We start from the raw sequence: 18,424 nt of genomic DNA, 5'->3' as shown, positions 1-18,424 counted from the left end.
GTTTTTGCCAGAATCCTTATGGTGATGATAAAAGATGTTTAAGACTGTACATGTTTAGGGCATTGGATATTTGAGGGAAGTGTTGTAAGTGCTGTGTGTGCTACCTCTATGGCAACAGCTCCTCCCCCACTGCAGGCACAAGTAATAACACACAATCAGAGCCCTGTTTTAATTAGTGAGGGTTTTGCTTCATGCAGGGGCTGGTGTTGGTTCACAGACAGCAGAACCTTCTGCCTGCAGCAGGAAGAGAGGCTGGGGCACTGCCAACCAGGAGCTGCCCTGAGTAAAGAAAGGCTTTTGCATCTTGGATTGTTTCATTCTGATACTGAATTATTGAAAGCTCGGCCAGGCTGGGTTGAGTTGCCTCTGCTGTGCTGTAGAAGATGGGCTCAGGTGTAAGTTACCCCTCTGACAAGCTGCTGTTTCAGGTGGGGATGGTGGAGGTTTATACAGGGCACTCTCATGAACTGTCCTCGGCCTTGAACTTGAAAGGCAGGGTGAGAGGAGCCAGCACATGCTCATATACTATTTTTTGATATTAAGTAACTGAAAGGCATTTCACATGACTTGAATTCACTGTTTATAGTAGTAGAAGTAGGCACCACTAAACGAATGAGCCAGGAGATGCTGCAGGAAATGTGCCTGTGTAAGACAGAATGATTTGGGGTAAGGATTAATCACAGGCACAGCTCTGCTGTGGCTGAAGTTAAAAACTCAGTTTCACTTAACTCAGCTACTGCACTGTGCCAGCACTCAGGCCTTTGCTCAGCTCCTTAACCAAAAATTTTCAACGTTAAGCTTTTGGGTAAGCTACAGTAACGGAGGAACATCAAAGGGAGTTTTTTCTATTGGCATTTGAGAAATAATCATGGCACTGCTTTATTATGACCTTTTACCAGACTAAAGTTTGACAAGAAGTCATCACTGAAGAATGTGTTAACAGTATAACATAGACTGAAAATGAGTTTCTGTTGACATCTGAATTTTGTGTGTGAACATTAAGCAAGGCATTACAAGTTGTCTATTCTTAAGGGGATAAATATTTATTTATAACCTAAGGTATCTTTCTTACACAAAATAACATATAATCATTTATACAGGCAATTCTCTATTCTGGAATAAGGCAGTTGTTACATTGTTCTGTTTGGAAAAAAAAAAATCACTTATCTTCTTTAGTAGGTGGCAAATGCAGGCTTATATTCTAGAACTTACCATTGCAGCTTCCAAGTAATGAATGCCAAAGATTCTGTGAGCTATTACTTACTCTGATTCATTAGAGTAGCCAAACTATCTCCAGTATTTTCACAATTCCTACTACAAAAAAAGGCATACTGTAAAGTCAAGCCCAAGTGCTCAAACACTAGCCCAAAGCAATTACCTCATTAGAAACTACAGCTTTAAAAAACATCAGAGCTCCATTCCAGTATGTCTCTATTGTACAGTAATTACATTTAAATAATTTTTTAGGACAAGTTGAGATAGTAATTGTCATTGATAAGAAGGAAGCAGCCACGTGTGAGCCGTGGATTCATCGGATAATTGGTGCTGATCTGTCATTTGTTACTGTGGGTCTGAGTTTCACCGTTGCAAAGGGGTTTTCTCCACTGAAAAGAAATGCATTAAGTTACTTGAAGGCTTTCTGCAACCCAAGCCCAAATTTATTCATTCAAGTTCTTCATCTACGTTGTCATCAAACAGTAAGTTATGGTTCTGAGACTCAGGGATTCTGTGCAACTCTCAGTTTAACTTGACTTTTTAAAATGAGGTTATGTATGAAGAATCACTGTTCAGTGAGCCAGAAATTGGGGAAGTTAATGCCCAGTTACATCTGGACTTTTTAAAATAGCTCCCAGTTTTCAAAGATTTTTGCTTTTAACACTCAAAGTCAAGCTAAAGAAAGGTGTTAAGTCCTGCTCCCTGTCCAGCTACTGGAGAAACATGTTTTTCTGAGAAGGGCCTGTGTATTGTACTGCACTTGATGCCACTCTTGAGGAAAGTGCAACTAATTTTAGCCATATTGTTCTACCAGTGCCTGGGAAAGGTCACAGAGAAATTAACGATAAACATCCTTATTTCCCCTTATAATCAATAAAATAAAACAAGCCAATATAAAAACACAACAAAATCAGTATAAAAGTATTTTACCTTAGAAAAGGTGGTTTTATAATGCCATTCATGTCAGGTTTCTGTTAAAAAAAAAAAAAAAAAATTACATGAATTTGTAGAAATATGCTAGAGGTGATGTCACTGTCCTGCTAAGGGAAAGAGACCCTGTTATTAATCTATATGGCCAGTTTGGTTTTAATACTTCAAATTTCAGTGCTGAACCAAAGCCTGGCAAGCTTTCCATTCCAGGCACACTGTGTTTCAGGACCTCATTCAGCAGGTTCTTAACTCGTGCTTGGCTTGTGATTCCAATGAAATTGCCCAAGTACATCAGTTGTAAATAGAATTAGGCCTAATTAATCCTTAAAATTAAGAAAAATTAATAAATGCCTGAATTTAATCTCACTGAACACCAACCCTCCTCAAAGCTATGTCAACTATTAGGTCTTTTTTTATAGTTGATGTTTACTGTTGTGCATATTACTGTCTTGTGTAGCACAGCATGAACAGTTTAACTGGCAAGAACCTTTCCTCATCTTTCCTTCTTGAAATCCTGAGCTTTTTTTTTTTTTTCTGTGTATTCTGAAACAAAAATAAGATGCCTTGAATCATTTCCTGCTTCTTGATAGGAGGCCCAGTGAACAGACTGTTTTACACATCTGTAAATCCTGTATCAATGTACAAGCCAGCCCAGTATAATGTTGGGCTTATTTCCAAAGCCTATGGAGCTGTGGGGGTTGGGGACTTGCACAGAAGCAGGAAAGACAAGGAAGTTCTGCAAGAATGAAAATAAATAGTGACTTTAGAACAAAACACTTGGTTGCAAGTGCAGCAGCTCTTCTCTACAGTTGTCCTAAGATGGGGTCACAGCAGCTGCTGTGAGTTAAGGAGGTGCCTCAACAAAAGTGGTCATTGTTCTATACTCCAGATTTTCTAACTTATTTTAGTCTTGCTTTCCCTGTGGAAATATAGATTATCAAAAAAGATGTATTTGTTTTCCACTCCTAGGAGCTATCAGTTTCCATTCTGGCCTCCAAAGAGATTATACTCTGCCAACTGACTGATCTGCCATTCTTCTTGGGTTTCTGGTTCAACAGGAATGTTAACCCACAAGCCTTAAATATATTCCCAAACCCCCTGACCTAATGCCACAAACCAAAACGACCCCTGAGGTGACTGTTCCTGAGAATGGAGTGACCACCCTTACATACACATCAGCAAAATACCTAAACAAGCAGCAAGTAAAAAGCTATTAAGTGCCTAATTTGATTAATTTTCATTTTGAATCAGTTTGGATGCTTCCTAAATAGCAGAAGTAATGGCATTGTAATACATTATCTGTTCATAAAAAATGTATTTTCACTTAGCTGCAGCTTTGCTGAATACGGTCAGGAGTTAGTACAACTCTCCCTCAGCAATAGCTGCAAACCCAGCACTCACTTTCATGGGCTTCTTGAACACAGAGTGTATGCTGCTGTCAGTTCCCTGTGCCCCACAACTCTAACATCACTGGAGGTGATGGATTTGTACTGCTTTCTGTGAGAACTTCTTTTCATGTTTAACAGATTCCATTGCTGAGAAGTTTTGCTGTGCAGGGTAAGTCTCCTGCTACTGTCAGTTACACCCCTGAGCAATTCTCCCCTCCTGCTGGATGGATGGACTGAAATGCCAAAGCCCCTGGTTTCCCTGGAGACAGCTGGGCAAAGGGCTGAAGTCGAGCACAGGCAGGTGAGACAGGAGATGGCAGGGCCTCATTTCAGAACCATCCAAGGGTGGAATGTTTGGATTCCCTGCCCAGGCACTCACCGGGCCCGCCTGCTCCGCTCTGTCACTGGGAGGTTTCACTGCAGCGCCCTTGGCAGGCTCCACCCGTCTGTCTGTCTGTGCAGCCCCCAGGTAGTCTGGTGGTGGGAGCACCACCTCCCCTTTCTCCACAAGGTTCACAGAGCTGACACTTCGGATTGGTGCAGGGCTGCAAGACAGAACCCAACAAATCCCACTTGAGATGCCAGAATCCATCTCTCACTTCTCTAGCACCAGGAAAGCACAGAAGTGCCTGAGCTGGAGGTTAATAATGGGGTGCAATGTCCTGGAGCCAGAGGGTTAACCAGAGTTAAGGCTGTTAAAGCTACTCCTTGGCCTGTGTGCCACCATTAAAACACATTATTAACATAATTAAGGCATTGTACTATAGACTGTCAGAGAGCATTTACTGTACATGTTACTGAACTTCAAAGAACATGAGCACAAAAATCACATTTTAAATAAATGTTAGTGAAGATCTGGGTATTTCTACAAGTGCCACCCAAAATGTTACCTTGGCACTGGGGCAAAGGCTTTTTCTTCTGCTGATTCATCCAGTGGTCTGGTGTATGATGATGGAAACCATCCTTTTCTGTAAAGGGAAAGGTCTTTTATATTATATAAAATTGGAAAGATCTTTAAAAATATAACACTAGACTCAGCAAACAGATTTAACTTCTGAAGAAACCAATTTCTGATGATGCCAAATTAGTGTGTAAAACTAAACATGCACAGAGATTTTCCTTAGAGGGAGACCCCAAGTCCCTAGTAAGGGACAGCCAATAAAAAAGGTGGAAAACCATTTTGATGTCTGCTAACATAATGTGATGAGACACTTTTACTTCATGTTCAAGGTGGGTAATATATTGATTATCTTACAGTCTGGTTGTGTCATGCTCTCCATAAAGCCAGCCATCCTTTTCCTCAGCCACCAGCAGGGTGATGATATCCCCCTGGGAAAAGCTGAGCAATGTCTTGTTGCTTCCAGCGGTATGTGGGAAGATTGTCTTCACTTTTTGCCTTTTAATTATATTTAATCCCGTGGCAACAGAAGTTGAACGTGATAAACTGGCATCATCTGAATTCTCTGTCAAAAAAAGAAAAAAAAAGAAAAAAAAAAAAGAAAAAAAAAAGAAAAAAAAAGAAAAAAAAAAGAAATTAGACACACAGAAATAAATACAATTAGTAATCTGAGAGGAAAAAATAAAGGAAAACTCAAGTGCAAATGGAGCTCGGAGACTTTGTACTTAAGACACCTCTCACTGCCAATATTTCTTATCACCATGAAGTTCTTAACTGCATGTGCCTTTATGTGCACACACCCAGCATAATAAAGTGGAATCAACAGGCAGAAAAAGTTCTGCAAGTTTTAACTGGCTACTTCTTTCCCCTTTTGGGATGAAAAGTACTAAATAATCACAGCTGTAAAAGGCCTTTGAAAATTTTCCCTTCTGAAGAAAAGGAACTGTGTATAAAATCCAACTTTCACTTTCAAATGTGCCTCAGCACTCGGCTTCAGCATGGAGTGGACTTGCAGATACCTGGCACTTTCTAGACAGCAGATGTTTATCAGAAAAAAAATAAAAGAGGGCTTAAAACTGTATGTTCTTTGACTGGTAGAATATATTGTAAATGTATTTTTAAGGAAGAAATGCTGGAATTTCTATTACACATTGAAGAGTTCTGCATTTCTCATGCTGAGGTCTGGGCCTAGTTCTTTCCTGTATCACAGAAAGTATAAAAATCAATATATTAGGCAATCTCACTGATTTTAAATTTCAGGAAAAGAACAACACTGCGCATTTTGTCTCATGTGCATTTCTCCATTACTACTACAGGACCTTAAAGTAAACCAGAGTGAGACTGTCAGTGTTTGTGTGCACTGAAACATTCAGATGTATCCTGTTCAAAATTATGGAATGCCTTCTGCTGATAACATTGCAAGCCATGAGAGCAGGGAAGTTGGGTTAATCAGTGACACAAAGAAAGTGATTAAAATAGAAACTACTTATCCTGACCTGCATTTTACTGCAAACAATTCTCTTATAACACATCTCTCTCCTGTAAGGCAAATTCTATAAATCCTTTGTAAAGACCATTTCCTACTCCTCTGTACGTTCTGAAATTCACATTCTCGTAGTAGCAGAGAAGCCCTGAGGTAATTTTGAACACTGCAGGATGTCACTCACACTTCCCCAGTTTGCAGGGAAGGGACACTCACCTGCTGTGTGATTCAGTTTTTCAGAAGGTGCTTTGGGAGCTGTTGCAGGATTGTTGAACATATCCACAAGTGGGCTTGTGAATGCCCTGCCTGTGGGAGCCGGGGGCACTTTGGATGCATTTTCTTGGTGAGGATAAAAATCATTTCCAATCTGGAGGCACAAAAACAACAGTATCACAATAGTGAGGTAACAGCAATAACTTTTTTTGCAAGATTAAATTCTAGAGAGCAATGCTTAAGTATTCCTAAAGGATGCACATTTAAACATGACATAAAGCCCACACGTTCCTGTGGAATTGCTGATTGAAGGTTTATAAAAGGCTTGATAAACACTTGCTAGTGGGAAGGCTACAATAGCCTTTTTTCTGCAAATAGCATGATGATCTCCAGATTTTTCTTGTTTAGAAGAAATTTAGAAATTCAACAACTAAGGATGACACAACATACAAACCAGCAGAAATGAGAATTTCACCTGTACACCAATAAGCTAATAATCATGAAGGGAAGAAGGAAAGAAAATAGAAAATAACATTTTTCTTAAGTACACGTTGAACTACTGAGTATGCAATTACTATTACTTATAGACAAGAATGTAGGAAATGGAATGACTGGAACAAAAGCAGCCCTGAGGCTGAGCTCTGCAGGAGAAGCCCTGGGCACCCAGCTGAGAACTGAGCCTTGTTTGGACATGTGCTCCTCCCTTCTCTGCTGTGTATTTTCCCCATAGCAGAGCTTCAGCCTAATGGTTTTGCTTCCATACCAAAGCCCAGTATATTCTAGCTGGACACTGTGGAGACCATCCCAAATGCTGAGGTCTAACAGAGCCTCCTGAAGCCACTGCACAGCCACGAGAGCCATGAGGAACAACTTACCAGGGGATTTCTCTTCACCATCGGTGACGGCTGCGGCGTTCCCGATACCGGGGTGGAACCAGGGGTCCTGATTTCATCTATCATCATTCTGACCTTTTCAGGCACTTTGGTGGCATCACTACAGATTTCCTCCCACCCAGGCAACTTGGATTTTAGGAATTCTGCACACTGGATCCAAATGAAAAGATACTTGTCAAAGATAGGCTTTTTCATAAAATTGCACAAACCTACTGGTTAACTTTCATTACACCAAAATGTTTGCACCAGCAAAATGGAAGTATTTTCTAAGATTCTTCTAAGGAATACCTCTTTGAAACAAATAAGATGCTGTAAAAACTCTTTTACAGGGTCAGATATTAGAAGTATCTGATCAGCCCGTTTATTTTTTTCTTAATACATGATTTTAAAAAATTCAGAGTAATCCTTGTTTTTTGCTACAATACATTTCATAGAATAGTGTATTGAAAACGTTTTCTATGAACTGGGCCCAACACTTGTCTGGCACTTCAGTTCTTCTTAGCTATTTCTCACAGTCTGGTCTATGCTGCAGGAAATACTCAACATCTCCTGTGGGCCAGGATTTCAGGAATTTCATTTCTGCTTACACTCACAGCACTGACCTGAACGTGGTAGAAGTGCATGTGCTGGGTAAAGCTGCAGTGCTTGTCAACCAGAAAACAGAACCTTCTTTTCTCTTCAAGGAGAGCTTCTCTGCAGCCTTCTGCAATAAATCTCTGAATATCACTTTGTCGAGAGGTCACTGTTTCCAAATACTGAGGGCAAAAGGAAAAAAAAGAACCACATAGAGCCCCTGAGTTTTATTTGATGCTATATCCAATTAGTTAAGTAAACTCTAAAAGCCTTAGAAAAAGCTTTTGGAAAGGCAGGGTGGGATAGGGTGGCTCTACTTCCAAGTCCCTCTTTTCCTGCACAGATCTGACTTCCCTGATCTCATCAGGTGAAGGTATATTGTCCCTAGAGGCATTTAACAGCCTATTTAGGGGTTGTGAGGGGTGTGTGTTCAAATTAGACTAATGACCTTTGTCTGTACCACTGCAGCTGCATTTATTCACACAAAGCTGTGATGAGTCTCTGCTTCATTTGGGAAGGTGGGGGGGGAAAGAGTTACTAAAAAGGCTAAACTATATTTATCTGAGATTACGAGGATTCATTAAATGCTAATTCTTAAACTCACACCCAGAACCTTAAAAAAACCCTCAACTCTTACGAATGCAGGTTAAAAGACAGGCAGTAAGAAATAAGAGATACTACACTTACTGTACTGTGTTATGCACAAAGATTTCTTTGAAAATTAAAATAGATATGGAGAAATAAATTATTAGCTAGCATGAAGTACAAGTGTCATGCAAATAAAAATATCAATGGCAAGTGTTTTCAGAGAGACACATGACAATGAGAATCCGATTTACTAATTTTAAAGCAGGTTCTCTTCAGTGTCTTGCCATTTCAGATTTCACCTCAAGATGGCAATGCTGGATTAAGGGCAGTAAGAAAGGCAATAATTACAGAAATTGGCAGTGCCTACTCAGGGGAATTACTCTATAGCAAATTACTACTGAATTTGCATAGTTTAGCTGGCTCCCTGAGTAAAGCTCTGCATAAAGATGTAGTTACAGATCAATTATTGGTCAAGGGATGAAATCTAGGAACCAGAAGTCTCTGAATAAATACACTGGAGCAGTGAGAGCTCAATTGCAGCTGCAGTACAAACTCTAGGAAGGCCTTTAATACACACCAGCTTTGAGGAACAATTAACTTTTTCTGTTAACCAGTTCTCATACAGAGAAAAACAAATAAAAGACAGTGCACTGACCTCCATTTCTTTATGCTCATACTTTGTTACATTTCGTGCTCCTTGGCTTTTCCTTCTGATTTTTTTCAACTCAGCCTGAGACTTCTCTAAAGAATCCAGTTTGCTTCTGTGTTCAGTTTGGTACCTTTTCAAAGTTGCCTGCAATCAAAGCATTTACATCATCTCACAATGCACTCAGCCATGTATCTGGGTAAGGGAATAAAAAGCATTACTGTGATCTCTGAGCTATTGCTCACACACCCCAGATGAGTTCAGCAACTGCTGTAGTTTTAAGGAGCTATGAAGTCATGCAGGGGTTCCCTTTTTAACTTAAATTAAGCATGAAAATTTTGGCCATCTTTATATATCTAAAGTGCATTTTTATTAAAGTTCATATAAATTAATTAAATCTTGGGAAACAACATCTAAAAAAAATCTTTGACTAGAAACAGACAAATAAAATAGGAGCTTTAGAAATTAATGTACTTACAGTCATATATTTTACATCCAGGTCTGTTTTCTTCTCCAGTTCAGATATAATTTCTTTATGAAATTTTTTGAACTTTAAAAACAAAATTAATTAAGGGTTAATAAAAATTGGCAAAAGTAATTTATGATTTCAGAAGCAAAATGAATTAGAAGAAATTATTTAACTTACACTCTCCTCTAGACTGTCATTAAGTTTCTTGTGTGTTCTTGAGATTTCTACCAGAACTTGCCCTGTTGATAAACATGCAACATTCTATTGGTTTCTTTCTTAGACTTCTGAAGTTAATCAACAAAGAGCAGTAATAAAATACATTTAACTAATATACTCATTAATGGTTATATTTAAGAGGGTTAGGAAATTTCTTACTGTTGCTCATCAGAGCAGCTGAAATGAATAAATCACTCTGGCCACAGACAAACCAAGCAGTTCATAAGTGATAGAAGAATAACTAATCATGCATTGTTATGCCAAAGGGACATGGAGTGCCAGACAAAATAAATATTTCCTTCTCTCCAGAATAGCTCCTGCTGGTTTAGTAACAGACTCTTTTCATGCCAAGTCAGAGAATAGCACACAAGTTGTTACTACCCAAATAGCTGCTATCCATTTCTTAGTCTGAAAACTAAACTTCAATGTTTATTAAGTTACTGCACCTTCACAGTCAACAAAGCAACCTTTCAGTTCCCTCTCTGCACGTCTGCTCAAACAGACCTGACCCACACAGGAATTCCCACCTGTGCAACATGAACCAACATGAGCATGAGCCAAGGCAAAGCAGATTCCTCAGCATCCTCACCACAGAGCCTGAATATCCCATTCTGCTCTGCTGTCTTCCAGCACAGACTTACACAGCCCAGTCAGGATGAGTTGAAAGCTGAGCTGTCCCCTTTTTCAGGAGGATCCCTCCATCTTTTGGGTGTGGTTGTACACGCACAGCAGCACAAGCTGCGGGCTGGTGCTGCCCTGCCTCCAGCCAGCCACATCACCCTGCCTGTGCCACATCAGCCCCACTCCCTTCTGTGCCCTGGCACGGACACACTGAGAATGTGCCAGCCCTGTCTGGGAGATTGCAACACAGCTGAGGAGAGCAGCTGCAAGGGCCCAGTTTGGCTGCACCCAAATCAGAGCAGCCCACTGTTCCCAGCTTCCGACCAGGAGCTGCTACCAGAACTGGGAGTGCTGGGACCACAGTCAGATCCACAAACTGGGCTGCATGTGGAAGCCTTGACTAGAGCTGTGTTTTCCTGGCAGGTTCCATAGCAGGGCTGGCAGGTTCAGTTTGCCAGCTGGTTCCCTGGCACACCTCCTCCAGTGAGCCTTGTATTCCTCAGTCACCCTTGCAGCTGTCCCACCTGGATTTGCCACAGGTATCTGCAGTTGTGCTGTCCTTGTGCACAGGCAGGGCTGCAGAGTGACCACAGTTCTGTAATTCCTGCACATCACTGTCAGCCACTGCCTGGGACCGTCTGTTCCCCCTGTTTACCATCTTATGCAATTCTAGTTTCCTTTTATTGAGTTAAAATAGAAAGGATGCATTAAGTGCTGAACACACTGCTGTATGAATTTTGGTTTTTACCACCCATATTGTTTGAGAACTGCTGAGCAAAACTTATCATCCCATAATGCTTCAGATTGTTCAGCTGTTCAGAAAAGCCCCCAAAAGATGCCAATAACTAAAAAAATTTGGCTCAATAAATGAATGACAGAACTCTTCATGAGAATCTTCACATCTTCTTTCTCATCTGCACAAGCATCCAAACCTGTCTCCCATAGTGCAGGTTGGTGACTTGGTAACCTTCTCTCATCAGGTAGAAGCATCCCCATGTCCATGGAGATGTTACCACCTTTCTCCTTTCTGATTCGTCATTCTCCAGTTACATCATCTCAAAATCTTAGTTTCTTTGAAATGAGAACCACATCTCTTGTGAAGCAGTAGGACACAGCAGATTTTCAACTAAATCTTATAAAATGTGAGTCTGCATTGTTGTTCATGGGGAACATCAGGTGGTACAGGAAGGAACATATGTCTCTCTCCTGGCTTTTCAGGAATCCCTCTTCCTGCTCCAGTGCCCACCCCTACCCCTCTTTGCACAACAGACTGCAGGACACTAAGAGGACATGATCAGAATGCAGTGAGAACTGACAACCCTCCTGACTAGCAAGAAAAGGAATTCACAGTCACAGAAACAAAGGAGTGGTTTATTTATTTTTAAAAATATATATAGTTTTTCTGTGTTCTGTACAGCCCACAGAGTGCTGTGATTTTTTTGTTCATATTTAAAGTTGCTGGTGGCTACAGCAATATAAATACTGAGAGAAGTGAGAGGTGCTGTAGTAATTAGTTGCTCACATGCAATAGAAAAGTAAATACAATTAGTTACACAAACACTTCAAGTAATGGAGGTGAGCAGTGTTATTTTAAAGCTCCAGAAGTGAATACACTTTAGTTCCTACTGTTTCTGTTTCACCAACTCAACTCAAAAGATACATTTTAGACTGTAATGGGCTTGTCAAGTTAGAAGAGTTTTGTGAATACTTATCTAAAGCTTAGAAAGGAAAATGTTGATAATAGAAAGCAGGAAAAATTATCAAGAAATACAAATAAAATTACAAAGTTTGTTTGGTCTTACATACACAGACTAGAAAGCTGTTTGGGAAGTTGCAGAAATTCAGGGCGAGAACCAGAATGGCCTTCAAAATAATTATCCTTATGGATTTCTTTGCTTTTAAAACAAACTTATTCTCCCTCTGTGTAAAAACCCCACTAGGAGCAGCGGCTGCCAAAGCAGAGCACTGAGCTAATCCTTGGCTCCGCCAGCACAGACAGACACCCAACAAGGCCGGGCATTGACTCGGCTCCCGGGATCCCGCCCTGCCTCCCCCATAAAACTCCCATTCACCTGGGGCGGCGCGAGTGGAAAACCTGAGCACACACGGCCTTATTTGGGTTAGTTCTGTCTTGCCCTTGCTGCAGCCTTCCAGCCTTTCTGCTCTGAGTGCACGCTTGGAAACGGGTTTGCTCATCTGTTACAAAAAAAACACTGCCAAACATGTCCCCAACAGAACTTTGAAAGCTACACTTCTTTCTGAATGGTTTGTGTGGGTTATTTGACGGGTTTATTTTAGAGTGTTTGGGAACACTTTTAAACTTTTAAAGACTGTTTAGTTGTCAGTGACTCTGTCCCTAATTGTGTTTTCTTTTGCTCTCAATCAGAGACTTCCTGTACTGTGCATCGGGCAAAGTCATATTTATACTTAATGTGTATATATATACACTTTATTCTGGGGTATTATATTCTATATTCCTTATTCTGCCACCAGGAATCCACAGGCACTGCATGTTCCGGCACATCCATTTCATTTCCCCTTTCAAAATGTTGATTCGAAACATGAAAAGAACCCATCCATAGTAACCACACCCTGATCTATTAAGATTTAAGTCATAGATCAGATTCTGCTCTTGAATAGAGAGCATTTTTGCAGTGAACATACATCATGTTTCTTTATTGCCAGTTTAAGATAATGGGTTAGTCACCACCATTTAGGTGGTGTTCTCCTGAATTAATTTATACAAAGAGACAAGTTTTTGTAGAAGACTAACTCAGGACAGACAAAAGAACCCCTAGCCTGCACAGAACAGTGTCCAAGTAGAATGGAAATGAAACAACTTCAATGTGATATTTGAATTTTAATCACCATGGTGAATTATAGAGTAGCTCTAAGAAAGACAGTGGATTACTCTGGATAAATGGCAGCATAACCTAAGGCCAGGCTCTTGCTAAAAGGTACAGACAACTCCTTAAGACAAACATGCACTTTTCACATCAATTAAAATATTCTGCTCTATATTAAAGCTGCTCATGATTAGGTTTTATATATGAGAGCTCATAACACCTGATAACTAAATATTAACCTCGTCATCATTTATTGGCAAACCCCAAAGCTATCAAACAAACCAGAGCACACGATACCAGGCCAATAAAGTTCAATTTGTGGCAGCCATCCTGTAAACTTGAACCAGTTTTAGGCATCATATTATGCAATGAATTAATAAACCCAAAACACTGGTCTTGATGATAAACATAACTATTAAAATACTCGTCTTTCAATGATACTTTTTCTCTGCTTTCCATCTCCCCATACCCTGAATATGAAATCTTTCTGATTCAATAAGTAGGTGTACATTAAATATTCCCACTTTGTTTTAGAAAACAAAAAAGTAGTTGTAGATGTTCACATATACTTGCTCTGATTTTTTTTATTACTTTAGAGGTGCGGTCTAGGGAAGGGAAACACCAATCTCTTTCAGAAAAGTATTTTGGGGGAACATCTCAAATATCTTAAATGACTTAAAAATTAAACAAACATTCCTCATATACAGTTCTTGAAACCATGTATCATAATACAGCTATAATCTGACATAGGACCATGAACAGCAATGGTTTAATGGTAAATTCATTTCAGTTTCAATCAGATTCACTGCACCCACAGAAAGATCTTTTAAACCGAATCTTCAAGAATTTGTGGAATATTTTTAGGCTTAACCAAGGTTGTATCTATATTTTCTGTTCAGAAAGTAATACAGACTAGAATTCCACTAATGATGTTGGGTTTGTTTAAAAAAAAAAAAAAAAAAAAAAAAAAAAAATCCTGAGCCCCAAAGGTGCAACAGTCATTTCTCCACATACAGCATCCCCTGAACAAAAAAACATCCTTGAAAGGCTGTCTTGCCCAGGAGATGAAAACCAAGGAAAGCAATTTCTCTCAGAAAGACTCATTGTAAGGCCAGAACTTCTGCAGAAGTTACACTTCAACCTCACTGTTTGCACTGGCTGATTGTTCAGGTTATTTACCTTTTCACCTTGTGTTGACTGTTCTTGCGAAGTCTAGAAGAATTTGTTCAAGTTAGAAACAAAAATGGAACTCAATCAATAGAGTTCTGTCATAGAAACAACTATCAACAGCTACCTACAAAATCACTTAAACTTTTCAAATACCAAGTAGCTACATTAGAATCAATAAAAGTATTAATTACATCAGCTTACTAGAAATATACTCCAATTTTGTTTTATTTAGAGGAGGTTGCTCTTGAAAAACTTCAAGTCTCTTAATAGTGAGACTTGTTTAGATCTCTGGAAACAGGCAAAATGCTTAATTATATCACTCATTTGCCTCCTGTTGTCCTGTTTTGTATTCAGGGCAGGTTGATTAACTTTGTGTCTTCGAGATGAAGCCACATAATTATTTCTATTAAACAGGAGAATGAAAGGCTGAGTCAAGGCTGCACATGGAGACAGCCTCGTCCAAGTGTGTTATTAGATGCTATTGCTGGCAAGATGCTCTTTTCTCCAGGTCACCCTCTGCCCAGAAAAAAGGCATTTATGACATGGGAAAGTTAGAAACAAAGTCCTTTGACAAAGGTAGCCCCCAGGAGATAGTAAAATAGGAGGTCTTAAAGGAATACAGTGTAACAAGTATATATGATTGAACAAAACATCTGCTAAGCTTCAAACATGTTAAATTTATCTTTTTGTGATAAGAAGGATTTAACTGTGCAACAGATGCTTTAATGAAATCAAAAAGCTTCAATGGAATTTAACACAGGAAGGAAGAAAATCGTAAAGAAGGATAAAATTATGTAAAACTTGCCCAGCTCTAACTGCACTTTTCTTCTGATACAATTTGTCCAGAATGCTTTAACACACTCCCCCATCTGTAGAATTAATAGTAATATGCACATAAATCAGTAGGACTAGGTCAAGTCTGCCTTTCCTTACTGCATGAGTGAACATGGAATAGGAATTCAGAAGTAAATCTCTCTGTAATTCATTTTACAAAATGGCATTGATGACCATTCAGTGCCATTTTGTGAAGGTGACTGCAGGTGAAGGGGAAAAAAAAAAAAAAGAATAAAGCCTACAATCAAGAAAAAGGGAAGAGATTTTTAAGTATAGTAAAGTATTTTAAGTCCACTCTATGTGCTAGATATAATATCCTGAGGCAGCTAGAACCATACATAAATAAAATCTGTAAATAAAATAAAAACAGAAGCAAGGAGAACTTCGCATTCTAAATGGCATTCTGAGATTGATTTTAAAATATGCAGAGTTCTCATTGAGGCTGTGAACAGCAGAAATGTTTCTGCGATATAACAAGCAAATAGGTTAGTTAATTTAAAACAGATTAAGGGAAATGAATAATTACTTTACAGTCTCATTGATACAGAAGAGATAAACAGTCCTGCAAGATGCCTAAGTAGGTTAAGTATCTTGCCTCCACTTCCAGACAAAACCAGTAAGCAACAAATAGGATTGTGCAGGACACTGTTGCTAATTTTGTGAATTGGACACTGATGGTGTCTGAACTGATGAACTCCCAGTGCTCCACTTGCTCCTTCCCACAGGACTTCACTGCTGCGTTCCTCATATGGCTCCAGAGGGAAAAAATGTATTCTAGCTCATGCTGACTTTTCAAGTGTCTTTGACCACAATCAAATTTTCAAGTGACAAGAAGCCAAACAATCCAACCCAAAAAGACCTGAAACTTCAGCCTCTGTTTTTATCCAGTCAAATTAATTCTTTCCAGGAGCCCACAGCTGCTTTACCCAGCACAGAGAACTTTCTAGGCACAAGATGCATCTGTTGGAGCAAAGGGGACTTTTTAGCATTTTACTTTTAGAGTGACTGCTGTACACTAATTTCTGCCCTTCCCAAATATTAGCTTTATTTTGCAACGTTCATACATAACCTACCTATAGAACTGCCTGTCTGTGTCCCACTGACACATACTTGGCAATACTCTCTTGAACACTTCCCTGTCATTAGGCTGCACATTGCTCTCAGCATGGGAAATAGAATCAAAGAATCCTCTTATTCAAAGATCCTTTTCCTATTTCATAATTAGGCAAACAATGAAGGGATAGAGAGCACAGTTCACTTCTATTCTAGTAGCCTAGCACCTCTTATGATATAATTTCCTTTTGCAGCCCAGGATCAAATCTATATATAGCCACCCTTTTCTTCTCCTAAAACTTCACTGGTGATTGTGTAAAACAGTTTAGGACCACATAACAAAGGACTTTCCCAGTACAGAAGGCAGAATTTTAATTACTTGAGTTAAAATTATTTTTCTTTTAAACTTTGGGATATTTAAATATTAAAAGAGATATAATACTGCTCAGCTTTTTATACCTTAGAAAGTCTTTGCCTGTTTATAAGACATATTCAGTTAAACCCAAGGATCAGCTTGCTTTTTAAATATACTTTACTAAGACTGAAATTAATGCCAAATTCTTCCAGCTGGACACAGGTGATTTTAGAAAGTACTACATAATTCATACCATGCTATAAAGTGGGCAATGAATTGCTAATCCATTACTTATTCCCACATTGGCCTATACAAGACTGAATACTTATGAGATTAACAAGACCATTTCAGTTTCCAGTTACTCTGAGTTTATTCTTGGGGTGATGCTCCTATTTTCCTGCTTTAAATAGAACAAAAACATCAGTTCACATTGTCTTCTAAAGAGAAATGTGACTTTACTGCAGATTCAGAAAGTTCAGTCTGCAGTCTAGTTCCCCCATTTCTCACAAGATGCTTTGATTTCTTAGTAAAAAAAAATTCAGAGATTAGAATTTTTTTAAACATACTATATCATTGAACAGATGTTAATCAACATGAAATATTCAGCTTGTCTCAGATGACTGGTAGGCACAGAAACTAAATTTTAATGTTAAAAAAAGGAAAGGAAAAGCATATGCCATGTGAATAATGCATGAAGAATTACAAACTTGTTTATCCACCTGTTACTCCATTACTAATATATATGAAGTCTGCTGCAGGCATTTTTTTTTTATTTTTTTTTTTTTTTACCCAAACATATAAACCCCTAATATATTAGGGTTTGTATGTCAGAGACTCATCTTTCATAGGGCTTTTGGAAGCCCTGTATACCACAGCTTTTCATACCTGAGCTGCAGTGATGTGCAGTGACTCCAAATCTTCACACAAGTCAGGTGAAAAGAAAATAAGTTACAATACAGCCGCAAGCCTGAACTTGCCTGGATGAAACCCTGCTGCTCTGAGGCAGATTAGTTAAGGAAGATCATACAAGAGAGCTAATCTCTGTTTTACAGCAGGAATGGAACAAACAAATCATGCTAACCAGCAAAAACTGAAGTTTTTATGGCTTTCCAGTACCAGAGAGGGTAAATATTTAAGTCATCATTATAAATGTTACATGAAATGCAATAAACCACAAGGAATCACTGCAACTTTCATTACAGCATTTTGGAACTGCCACTGAGTTTCACAGTCCTAGCAGTGCCCATAAAAACCAAAAACCCCCACACCTAAATTGAATCAAAAGTTTTGATTAAATTCTCTTTCTCAGAAGTCCAAGACAATTGGTTTTGGTTTCCTGCCCTGCCCCATGGGACTGTTAGTGACATCTACAGTGGATACAGAAATATTTTTGAGAAATAATTCAGCAGGAAGAGCTGACTGTACAGGCTAAATATAGTTAGACTTTCACTAAAGTATTTAGAAGCTGGATACAAATATGATGTTATTTTCCTCAAAAAGTTGTCATTTACTTTCCACTTTTTCTCTCACTTGAGAGGACAATAAGTACATTTTCTCAACACAGGCTCTCAGGCTTGTTTCACCCGGGGCTGGTGGTGAGGAAAGGCTGTGATTGCTCAGCATTCTTAGCTTAGAGATGTGAGAGAGAACAACCTCCTGCCCTGAAGGAGCCCCTGGTGATGGTGTTTGGGTGGGTTCAGGGCCAGGAATCACTCCTGCCTGGCCAGACCTGGCCACAACCTGGCAAACACTGCAGGGACACACAGGTGAGGGCAGGGCATCCTTCCCACTGTCAGATCAAAGATGTATGTGAGGCTTACATGAAATTTATGTGTTTCAGTCCACTGAGAAATTCTTTAAGGAGTCCCTTCTCTACTTTCTCAGTCCTTTGAGACACGAAGCACGAAGATATCAAATCTCACTCAGTGCAGGTGTTTTGGATGTGTCTTTTCCCTGGAGTGTGTGTGCTCAGGAGTATCATTAGGGGTTTCTGTGGTGAAGCCCAGAGCCAGGGCACACAGGAGCGGCTCTCC

At 39.4% G+C, this 18,424-nt stretch overlaps 1 protein-coding gene across 1 annotated transcript in view; it reads right to left on the bottom strand.

The window, feature by feature from the left end:
* Window positions 1-902: 902 nt before the first annotated feature.
* BAIAP2L1 (BAR/IMD domain containing adaptor protein 2 like 1) overlaps window positions 903-18,424 on the bottom strand; it is a 35,078-nt gene continuing 17,556 nt past the window's right edge. Inside the window, exons 4-14 of the mRNA XM_083872537.1 lie at window positions 9,474-9,535; window positions 9,306-9,377; window positions 8,837-8,974; window positions 7,623-7,775; window positions 7,003-7,170; window positions 6,131-6,281; window positions 4,789-4,996; window positions 4,424-4,501; window positions 3,913-4,078; window positions 2,146-2,186; window positions 903-1,604 (exon numbers count right to left, since the gene is read on the bottom strand). Of these exons, the coding sequence (XP_083728663.1) occupies window positions 1,529-1,604; window positions 2,146-2,186; window positions 3,913-4,078; window positions 4,424-4,501; window positions 4,789-4,996; window positions 6,131-6,281; window positions 7,003-7,170; window positions 7,623-7,775; window positions 8,837-8,974; window positions 9,306-9,377; window positions 9,474-9,535 (1,313 nt within the window). The 3' untranslated portion in view covers window positions 903-1,528. The remainder of the gene's footprint in view (window positions 1,605-2,145; window positions 2,187-3,912; window positions 4,079-4,423; window positions 4,502-4,788; window positions 4,997-6,130; window positions 6,282-7,002; window positions 7,171-7,622; window positions 7,776-8,836; window positions 8,975-9,305; window positions 9,378-9,473; window positions 9,536-18,424) is intronic.

The sequence above is a fragment of the Zosterops lateralis genome, assembly GCF_965231275.1.
Source record: "Zosterops lateralis genome assembly, chromosome: 15".
Lineage (NCBI taxonomy): Eukaryota > Metazoa > Chordata > Aves > Passeriformes > Zosteropidae > Zosterops > Zosterops lateralis.
This window is presented reverse-complemented; position numbering and strand designations above follow the sequence as displayed.